The sequence below is a fragment of the Antrostomus carolinensis genome, unplaced genomic scaffold (genome assembly GCF_000700745.2).
Source record: "Antrostomus carolinensis isolate BGI_N321 unplaced genomic scaffold, ASM70074v2 scaffold29871, whole genome shotgun sequence".
Taxonomy (NCBI): domain Eukaryota; kingdom Metazoa; phylum Chordata; class Aves; order Caprimulgiformes; family Caprimulgidae; genus Antrostomus; species Antrostomus carolinensis.
Window position 1 is genome coordinate 41,860 of NW_010294029.1, and position 11,829 is coordinate 53,688.

An 11,829-nucleotide genomic window follows, 5' to 3' on the forward strand; every position below is an offset into this window, starting at 1 on the left:
AGGCTGGACATCGGTTGGCAGGTGGTGAGCAATTGCACTGTGCATCACTCATTTGTATATTCTGTTATTACTGCTGTTGTCATTAAAATTTTATTTAATTAGTAAATAGTTTTTATCTCAACCCAGGAGTCTCCTTGCCCTTTTCTTTCCAATGGCACAACTCGATGTTCGAACACCCTTCTAACCATTACAAAGGAAACTACATTACACTTTGTAAAAGCATATTGTCCTGTTATATGATGACTTGTAAAAAGAAAAGAAAACCAAACAAAACTTTTCACCTTTCTCCACAAGCCCTGAAAGCATAGCTTAGCACTAACAAAAAACCAAACCAAAACAACAAATCCCTTGTAAAATAAAAATAAAAGAACTTCTGAATGAGTACGCATCTTATGATTTCAGAACCAATACCTAGTAATCTGTGGGCATTGGGTACAAAGGCTTCAGATGTTTGGAAGGGCATTCTCAAAAGCCCACTGAGCCAAAGTCCCGACACCAGCCCACTTGTTTTATAAGTTATCAGACATCAAAACCAACATTGCTCCACCACTGACCACATCGCTCATGGATGGAAAAGCCACAAGTGATTTATGCAGATTCTTTCAAATGAGTGCTAATAAGACCTATTGCTACACTGTCACATATCTGACATATGCTACACATTTTACTAATATTATTTTCATATCCTTCTGGCTTTTAAAACTGTCTCCCTCACAGACACAAGGTCAACTGTCCAGATCTTTGAAAAATGAAAAGAGAAAAAAACCCAGTAGCACTAATGTATTTCTTAAACTCTGGAAAGATCTGCAACAGTTTCTTCATACCTTCACACAGTGACATTTTAGGATGGAGTATTTCCAAGCCTAGTAAACTACAAACAAAATCCTTAATCTGTCCTTGGATTTTCAGTGGAGCAACACTGTTTCTGACTTAGACTATAAGGTGATGAACAATTTTGGTCTTAGTAATCTTGTAACAAATCTCAGCAATGAAGGTAAAAAGATATGTGACTGCAGTACTTTTTCCCTTCATTTTTAAAATGGCATACATTTACATTATGTAGCAAAAGTCGCCACAGAAACAGTTAAGTGGACAGAATGAAGGTGAAGCTGCTGGAGGTGCACAGGAAAACCTTTTATACCCATGGCTTTGCAATTTATCACCTGCTTCTGCAATCTATCACAAGAATAATATCAAAGTATAAATTCATCTTTGGTGTTGGAAATTTTGAGCACAAAGAGATTTAAAAAAAAAAAAAAAGAAAATTATTAAAAGAGTAACTGGAAAACCAGAGGTTCCCAGCAGAAGTCAGAGCTCAACCTTTGCTCTATAGCCCCTTAATGCAGTAGCTGTACTTATACAGCTGGTACTATATGCATTTTTAATGTAAAACTAGGAGAAGAGTTTAGGTGTAAACTCCAACTGACTATGAGCTATGGAAGACTTACAACGGAGGGCCGGCAAACTGAAATGGGAATGTGCTAATCAGTATTGCATTAGATTTAATTTGAAGATGAAATAGCATCAGGAATTAAGTTAAAGGGTTATTGATGCAAACTATATCTGAAGCCTCTTGCAAAATAACTGTGTATTTCTAAGCTACAGAAAGCAAAACTTTGCAATTAGGTTCAGCAATTAAATAGCTTAAATGTTTAACTTTGTAGAGCTTTCTGGTTTGTTTACTATCAAGATAATCTGATGCTTCTGTTAAACTCTCATATACTTTACATACAGAAAACATTGGTTCAGTAGCACACAATTTGCATGTGAAAAACCTCACCACAAAACATCATGAAGATCAGAAATTTATTGGGTTTTAAACTGATATCTGAATATTTATATGGATAATTAGAATACCAAATATTACAAAAGTAACAACTGTCCTCCACGAACAGAAATGTGAGCAGTGGTACAAATTCGCATCTTTCAAGGAATGAACCAACCATGAGTTAATAGCGTATTACGGATAAAAGGGTGCAAGGCATATTGCAGAGTGTTTTCTCCCTTCTTCTAAAGTAACCAGCTTTGGTCAGAGAACAGACAAAGAAATTAAGCTAGACTGACCAGCATCTCTCATAACACAAAGAAGCATTTGCAGGAACAAACACAACATCTGCAGGATTTCAGAGCATGGTTAAAAGGCATGAAACATACACACTCTTGGTTACGTGAACATCTCTTAAGGTTCATTAGAACTGAAAAATGAACATTATGCATCAGCTAAAACCAAAGTCCATGCTCCTTTTTTCCTCATATGAATCAAGAAAATGTTTTCTTTATATGCTTCCATTTCTTCTAGTTTCTTATCTCCTGGTCCCTCATCTTGCTCTATCTTCACTATCTCCAGTCAAAAGGACATAAGGATGCCAGTCTCCAATGCAGAAATCTTTGCTGGTCCATAGTATGGACAGAGAGGAAGATCATGCAGATGGTCAACACTTCTGCAATACTTTGAAAACAAGATATGCTAGACTGTCATCAGGATACCAGGTGGGCTTGGTTTAAGTATTAGCTAAACATCAGACATTCTATCAGCCTAATTTAGAATCAATCTTGCTTTTTAGTGATGATAATAAACTTGTACAAACATGAGATTCATTTGTATATTTTAGCATTTTATTTCAGTCCCAGAATGTAAAACCTGACATTGGAATCAGTTTGATTTTTTTTGGTGATTGAAGATATTAAGCACTACAAGAGCACTGAAATTTCGATCTGATTAGGATAAAAATTCCTCAGGATCAAAACACTTCTTTTTTTCCCCCTACAGTTTTACTAATTGTGTGCTACTTGACATTGCAGAGTTATTCCACAGCATGATAGCAAAATATGTGAAGTGTATTTTAGTGTTAGAAATTATCAACTCATTCTATTTGTTTTTCATGTGTTTGAGGTTATTAAGAGAATAAAAAATTATAACTGATGTGCATAAGTTAAAAGGGTTAGTTCAACTACAGCTGGTAGGCTAAACCACTAAGCAGTATTTTGTACAGCAATAGAATATTTCTACTGAACATACATAAAAGAAATCATGAATATATAACTGATTTAAAAGCAGACTGAAGGGGTAATATCCCTTGAAAAATAGAGAAGCCACGAAAAAGGTGAATGTGGAATAGTTTATTTTCAGAAAGACTGGATTATTCTAACCACTGGAAACCAGATCAGAGGGAGCGCTACCAAACATACTCATCAGAGACCTTTGCTTTATGGGAAATGAACTGCCCTGGCTCACTGTTCCTGAGGAATTGTATTTCTTATAGCTGTAAATCAAATCCTGAAGAAACAGGATGATATTTTCTAAGCAATAGCTGAGGACAACAAGTATCTTTTTTGTCAGTGTCAGATTTCTGAATTTAGATCACAATTAGGATTCCAAAATGAAAAAACCCACATATTATATACCAAATATACTCATGACAGTGTTCTTACAAGCAACATATTAATTTTCAAATAGTGGCTTATTGTCCTGTATTTGTCCAAAAGTATGTTCATTGCTGCCTTCAGAGGCCTTGACTTTTATTCTTCGTTGATGCCTAATGACCTTCATTGAACAGTAACATCAAGTACTTGATTTCAATGAAGAATATTAAATTTTTTCAATTAAATGGAAGATGTATACTCCTACAGCATATGACATCCATTCATTCCTAGCAAGAAATGTACTTCTTAAATCAAAAAGGGATTTTATAGACCTCTGTATGATAACAGTGTCAACCAAAGGGAAGGACATATGCACAGCATCATATTCTGGAGAGCAATGAGTGTCAATTGCCTTGATCTACAGACAGTGCCAAGACCTGACACAACAGTAACTTTATTAATCTGCTTGATTTCTGATATTGATTTGACATAAAATGTACCCTGCTAGCTTTAAGATCAGGGATATTTTCTTGTTATTGGAACAAGGGCAGTTGTACCCATGCAGTGACTCACAGCTTGGTGGAAGTATATGAACTGCCCCATGGCACCAAGCCCAACAACATTCAAAAAGCATTTGGACAATGCCTTCAGACACATGGTCTGAATCTTGGGATTGTTCTATGCTAGTTTGACTCCATGATCCTTGTGGGTCCTTTCCACACATTCTATGATTCTATGCTTGACATGCAGTTCAGCCCTGTAATGTTTCTATGCAGAGGTAAGTAAAGAGATGATCCGATCACCTTCCCCATTCTTACAAGTGGTAAAGTAGAACCAGAGGCATGAGGGGTCTTTCTAGTGTGTTAGTTCTAGATGCATAACTATGAAATGTAAAACAATGAACTCCAACTCTTTCATGCCACATATCCTAATGCAGAGCTCTGTCACACAGAGCTAGGATCAGCGACTGCATCTGAGCCAGGGTACAGCTAGACCTGCAATTTTTGAGGGCTCAAACTCAAGTTGTTGCAGCTTAGCCAGTTGCTGTGTGTCAGCTGAGCCAAAAGCTAAGCCGTGATGCTGGTTGTGTACAGGCTGTTAGATTAGAGAACATTTTAACTCTAATCTCAGTGAGAGAGACTTGATTTATGGTAAGTGATATCTGTCAGGATTCTACCAGCAATTTTTTCAACAAACACAGCGAAGACAAACAAATGAGAAGTTTCCCAAACTTCTGAAACCATGAAGCATTATAAAATAGAAAACAGATCAATAAGGTAGAACTGGTTGTGAAGTTTGTGAAAAAGCATGACCATTGAAGGCTTAAATGAAACAAGATAGAAACAATATCCCTAAACTTTTTATATGCTTGAAAAAAAAATGATGCTTCAATAACTTGTTGGATAACCATCATGTATTACTGTGTTGGAATAAATGCAGGCATATGTAGAGTTAGAATATGAATGTTTTATTAATCCACAAGGGCATAAAGCTTTAACTAACATAAATCTCTAAGTAGAAATCCTGAAACTAATGGAATTTTTGCTATTTACTTCACTGGAGTCAGAATTTTAGTCCATAAAAATTTGCTTTTTTAGGACATAATGCCCATGTCCATTGAAGTCAATGAAAGCTTTTCCATTGACTGTAACTGACCTTTCATTAGGGCAGCAGTTCCCTTACAAAAGACTGTTGTCACTGCTGTAGTCCTGCAGACCTTCTTCACCATTATACTTGTTATGGTCACATTCCTGAAACTGCTTTTGTCTTCTTTTATCTGAGATAGCATTAACAAGGCCTGTTTTTCAAAGTTTCTAATGGGCTTCTATGATCTGAAGCCATCAACAGCCCTCTTCATTTTTTCTGTGTGATTTTGTGCAACATTTTATTCTTTGCTTGTTTTCCTCTTTGATGTCTTTGAATAACCTGGATGAGAAGGCAGGATGTACTGGCTTTACTTTTTCCATTTTTCTTCTGATATGCTGTCAGTGAATAGGCAAAGTAGCAGTTTTACTTGTGTTTCCTTTTACCCTTAGATCTACCATTGCAATTTGAGATTCTTCTTGTTTCAATTTTTAAAAATTATTTTCTCTCTTGTAAAAATTAATCAAGATTTTTAGCTGCATTCTGCAGTCCTCCATCAAATATAACCTTTTCAGTTTGTTGCCTTCTCAAATCCTGCTTCTACTTTTCAGTAGGGTTTTCTAACCATTACTTTAGCTTCCATTCCAATTCCTCTTCAAAATATTGCATAATACTGCCTTTTTTTTTTTTTTTTTAAATTGAAATCTCAAGCAATTTTTTCCTATGTTGCACGGGCAAATCTCCTGCATTTTCTGTTTTGCGGAACTGGAGTTCTATGGTATTTTACCTTCTACAGCCAGTCTCTGCAAGTTCCTGAATTTTAGCTCTAATTTTATTACCACTAAAACAGGAGGACTTTCTCTTTCTAGTTTGGTTTGAACTTGCTTTTCTAGGATGGACAAGTTGCTATGAAGGGTTTTGTGATTTCTTTCTATCTTCTCTCCCCGCCCTCCCCTCCCCAATGCTAGAAAAGTCGAGCATCTCTCTGGGCAAAGATATAAACCACTTCAGCTTCTGCAGGAGTTATAATGGGCAGATACACTTCCTGAGCTATTTCCAAGTCTAATTTAAACTTGAAGACCTTTCATCCAGAGCATGAGTTTAAACAACATGAATAGACAAATGCAAAGTCCTGTAGCTGAGATGGACTGGTTCCCTGCAATGGTACAGACTAGGGACTGACTGGCTGGGTTGGATAATTGGAACAGGCCATTCAGAGAAGTTGTGGAAAGTCTGACCTTGAAAGTTTTCAAGATCAGCTAGACAAAATGCTAAACAATTTGCTTTGAATCAATGCTGATCTTTTTTCAGCATGAGGTGGGACTAGATTAAGTCCCAGGGTCCCTTCCAACCTGAATGATTCTATGAACATCTTGTGCCTAAAAGCCAAGAGAACAACTATACATAAAAGATGTAACCAGCCTCATCTATTGAAAAAAAATTAGCCTAGCAAGAATAATTATGCTATAGCCACACAGCCAAGTTTGGAACTCCACTCTGCTGGATGCTGATAATGGGAGAAAGTGCCCGTGTTTATAAAGCTTGCAATCCAAGCAGCTGAATGAGACACACAGTGAGAGCCGGAACACAGTAAGGTGAAGCGATTCTCTAGAAGCCATTCCTGACTCCAGAGTCTCCTGAGTTCTAGCCCAGTGCTTGTACACTGGACCACACAGCACTCACACTGTCGGCATAGGTGTCTAAGTTTTCTAAAGATGAATGTTTCATAAAGCATATTCTATTTCAGAGAGAAGTGGTCATTCAGAAGATGAAGGTCTTTTCAAATGGGATGTTCATCTCTGCCAGGTGGTATGTTAAGTCTGTGTCATAAATATATTTTATTTCTTCGGTCAGATAGTGCAGTGGAAGTGCAACTTGTCATTTTTGACTTCCAGTTTCAAGAGCACCAAATAAGTTTCTGAATTTGTTCCTTCATTTTTGACTAACTGACATATTCTCCTGAATAGTAAATGCTCAAAATGTAAATGATGCAAAATTACTTTGTTTATAATTTTGGCTAGTTGATTTTATTTTTTTCCACAGAAATGTATCTAACCTGACCTTATGCTAAATGCATTTTACCTTCTAGAAACTTCAAGCTATTTTAAAGCTTTACAAAGCTTGATACTGTTGGCTGCCATTTATTATCATAGGAGCCATCCCTGTTCTCCTGCTTTCCAGTTGCAGTTAACCTCCTATCTTCCCTTGCAGATCAAGCAAGGTACTTTCAGACTGAAGATTTATACTGCCTTCTGTTATAGTCATATGTTTTTGTAAAAGCTACTTAAATGTGGCTGTATATGGGTTGCTACCCTTTTATTAAGAAATGCTAGTAGGACATGGTGCAGGGAGAGAAGAGTTATTCAAATCTGGGATTCTGAATTTAAGAGGCAGTTTGCAGATAGTCTTTTACATTAAGAAAAACAAAAAAGTCAATCATAAATGCAGTCAGCCACTGAAACTTCCAAAGAATTATCTGGCTTCACTGCAGGCACAGATAAATTAGAGATTATGGGCCTAAGTCTCTCTTCGCAACAGGGTAAATCAGGAGCACCATCACTGAAGTCAACAGATCTCAACAAGAAAAGAATTAGGCCCTATGGCTTTTAATATGAGGAATAAAAAGAGTTTAATTACGAGGAATCATGCTGAACCTCCCTTTCCCCATGCACAGACATATGCACATGCTCTCTGGTAAGGTTTCTCTCTTGTAACATTTTTTGTATTTCTGTTATCCTCATCCTGATCAGATACTACCTGTGTGCAAATAACATGGACATAGGTGCTATAGGGATGGGGGCCATATAGATATTAATACACAGAGTGTTTAAAACACTGGTAGAGCTGTAGCTCAGTTATGTATTGAAAAACCTGGTGAAATCTCAAATATGCTGCAGTTTTTAACCACCATGTTAAGACTCAGAAACAAAACAAAGAGAGGAGTTCCTTTTCTGTGCTAGGGAGGGAGTTTCTCACCTAAGCAATACCTCTTTGAAAGAGTAAAATAATGCACAGCACTGTAAATGAACAGCTGCTGGAAACTCTAGTAATAGAAATATAATTTTTTATTTCCATATATGTGAACAATTTATATGTCTATAAAAATACTTGAAAACAAATCATACAAAAATTTATATTTATTTAACCTCTACTAAACCCTGTGACAAAAAAAGGCAGGTGCAAGATGAAGACCCTAGTCATGGAATATAAATAATAGTTCAGGAACAATCAAATGTTGTACCAGATTATTTTGATAAAAACACAAGTACTTACAGTCTAAGTGACTATGTCTGATGCCTTCCACATCTTCAGCATGAATGAAGTGGTAACATCTCTTTCCTACGATATCTACAGGGGTCAGGTCCATGTAATCACTAATCCTAGAAAGGAAAAAAAATTACAGCTCATAATTCAAGAAGAAAAGGAATACAAGAACTGTCAAATGACTCAGAAAGTGAAATCTGCTAAAAAGTCTTTTCACCACTACAGTAATTTGAATGGAATATCTGTACAAACAAGAACGATCTTCAAAGAATAAAAAAAAAAAAGAAAAAGTTTTTTAAAGAAACCTTTAAATAATTTTATCCATTTAAATAAGTGGAAAGTTAAATTCTAGTACATATTCTCCCCGTAGCATAACACCAAGACAATATAATTCCATTAAACTGTAAAGCATTAGCAACAATCCAAAATCCTCATTAAAAGACCAAGATGATTCAAGGTTACAAAATAAAGTAAAAAGATAGTATGTTTATACAAAATGATTAGAGACACATTTCATTTCAACAGATTTGTCTTCTACTGGGTATATTCATGAAAGAGCTCTTCAACCATTTCTTGGCACCAAGTCCAAACTGATATTTCAAGGGATATAATTTAAATGCTGAGACATACAGATGCCTCAGGGTGTTATCTTTTTTAGTCTAATTCATTTGGGAGCTCAGCTTTCACTCTGGGCACTTTCAACGGGGACTTTGTTGTTTATTGCACATAGAAACTTTAAAATCTATTCTGCAGACCTTTGTGTGCATGCGTCTGTGTGTGCGTGTCTTTGTGTGCGTGTCTGTGTGCATGTGTAAACTTCTGCCACAGAGTGTCAAGATGTCAATGTCCTTAAATGCAGTACAGAAAACAAAACAATTGGAAAATGCCTTGCTCACATAAGCTTTTAAAAGTATGTCTGCTTTCTAGAAATAGAACAATTTTTTAGGGTTTGAAATATGCTGCACTGATTTGGGTTAAGTCCACTTTGCAATTCTAAGATATAATTGCCATCCATTTAAGGGAGTTGTAAGAAACATCAAACATCTTGATATAACCAGAGGGCCGAAACAACTGGAGTGTGATCCTGAGGGAGGCCAGTGGGGAGGCTAAACCAGAAACTGAATTGTGTAGGTCTAGAGGGTTCTCAGCAGGCAGAGAGGGCGAACACAGCCACTGAGGCACTGACTAGCAGAGCTGTGTTTGCCTGGGTGTCTGAGGCAGGGAGAACGCAGAGACCAGAAAGACTGAAGGAGAATGGAAGCATAAGACAGCACTATAGCAGCACTGGTGATTGTCCCAGTTAAAAAAACCCCAAAAACCAAAACCAAACATGAAAAACACAGGTAGAGCAGGTGGGCTCAAGTTTGCTAGTAAAAATTGTGAAATCAAGTTTAGCACAAAACACAACAGCCTTTTCCCACTTTCATGACAGAACATGCTGAAGGACGTGCACTTTTGAACAACTGCCTAGTAGTTACAGCACTTAACCCAATGTGGGATACCCACCTGAGGATACCTGTCTAATGTTTATCACAAACCACAGTTGAAAAGCACCTCTCCTATCTTCTCAGAGAGGACACAATTAACCAGGATAAAGACAAGTCTGGAATGATGGCAGTGGGACTCCCCATCCCTCCTGCTGAGTTCCTCCACTTTGGTTGCACAGTGAATTAGCGGATGCAGAACAAAGGACCTGGAATATCTGCCCAGTGATAAGAAACCTCACCAGAAGGAAGGGAGCCTGAGATTTAAAAGTTCTTGTCCCATGTACTGTATATTATCTTTTTATACTAAACTAAGTGTATAAACAGTCCATGGAGCAGGAACCAGAACTCAAGTCTCTCCTCCTCCCATGTCTACGCTCTCCTCACTGGCACACTTTGCTGTCTCTTCTCTGTTCCAACAACTGTGTGCTTCTTGTTAGGAGGTAGCCCTGCTTCAAATCAAGGAGAAGAAATCCCACCCTGCCCAGCCTAGTAGAAAGGGGCAATCTCCAGGGAGGCCATTAGCCCTGTGTTGTACCCAGGCTGGGAGTGCTACAGTTCACAGGGCTAAGATGCAAGACGATAATTTTGCTTCCCCCTCTGGTAAATTTGACTCAGCTGTGTTTTGTTTCTCTGTGGCAGCATGTTTGTGTAAAGTCTTCACAGATAAAAATGAATACAACAAGGCAACTGTGGAAGCACATTCTCAGCCTCTTAAGTTTAAGGGTAATATTAAGATAAAGCTGTTTTAAACAGACATATGAAGGACACAGGATTTTTTTTAATGAAAAAAGTGGAAGAAGAAATAGAAAGATTATTCAGGTGTAATTGATGATCACTGGCAAGCAAGGACACTAAAACCAGAAGCAAAAAAATTTACATCAAATAGGACACTCATGCTTATATCAAAGGCAACAAAGATGGAAAATAAATAATTTGCATGAAGAAAGAAATATTATAGTATATCCGAGAGCACTAGTTAGGAGACAGATCTTGTGGCTCCCACACCCTTTGACAAAATAAAGCAACAGGTTGATGGGTAGGAACTCAGTTCTGCGGAATACAGAGACCTGATCCTGTAAAATGTAAGGACAGGCTTACGTTTGAGCAGATTGGTGGTTCCAGTGACTTACAGGACCATTAACATGATTGAAACTTAAAGGTAGCTACATGGTACAGTGCTTTGCTGAATTAGGACCAAATTGTGCACACGTTTGAAGGCCTTAAGCTCTCTACACAAGACTGCTGGCCAAGATGCTTACATTTGGAAAACACTTGGTTATTTCCTTTTGGGCATGTATTAGCAGATATGGCTATAGCAGTCCACATTAAACTGGGCTATAGGCTCTCTCCAGATAGTCTCCAATCACTAACAGTTGACATGGAAAATGCAAAGGCTGATGCTGTACTCTAGCAGTAGTCTCCTTTTTCTGCTTTTAGTTATTTATCATGGTCTAAGGTGATTTGTCCTCTGCAGGTGCTTTTCTCACTCCACTGACTAATAAAGAAATTCTAGACTATTTTAGACTAGGTGGTGAAGTTTAGATGACATGAATCCCATATTTGGAAAACAGACATGGATTAACATACCACATTTTAGCCAACAAAATGTTACATCCCCATTTAACAGTCTCAGAACAAAATACTAATTGTTAGAAATATCCGTGCATTAGTTAACAGATCTTGTCTCAAAGGAAAGCTAACTGTTGACTAGTTTGTGCACTGAGTCCAGGATCCTGATGCAGATCTCTTCATTCAGAGGAAAGTAGCAAGATGCACCCAAAAACTTAAGTAATGTTACTCCTGCTTCCTGCTGTTTCAAGCAGGCAACCGCTTGCAAAATTAGGAGTACTATTGATCTCACCCCTGCTGATCCAATGGTTCACTGTGAGCATTCATTTCAGTTAAGTAGCATGGCTTCTGCTGGATACTCCCCGCAGCTACCAGTAACTCCCCATTGCTCCATAAACAGTGCTTACAGCTTCCCCAGCATGGATCCATTTTCTTCTGTTTTCATCAATGTTGTGCTTGCTTTACTGTGGCACCACAAAGAATTTCTCCTCTCCCTGCAAGTGTCAGGAGTCACAGAATCATAGAAAGTTACGGGTTGGAAGGGACCTTAAAGACCATCTAG

General features: G+C 37.6%; 1 protein-coding gene across 1 annotated transcript in view; it reads right to left on the bottom strand.

Moving 5' to 3' along the window:
- Positions 1 to 8,327, bottom strand: part of NPAS3 (neuronal PAS domain protein 3) — a gene marked incomplete at its 5' end in the record, with an annotated part of 24,761 nt that extends 16,434 nt beyond the window's left edge. The window contains one exon of the mRNA XM_010177512.1: positions 8,221 to 8,327. Coding sequence (XP_010175814.1) covers positions 8,221 to 8,327 — 107 coding nt within the window. The remainder of the gene's footprint in view (positions 1 to 8,220) is intronic.
- Between the last annotated feature and the right edge of the window lie 3,502 nt (positions 8,328 to 11,829).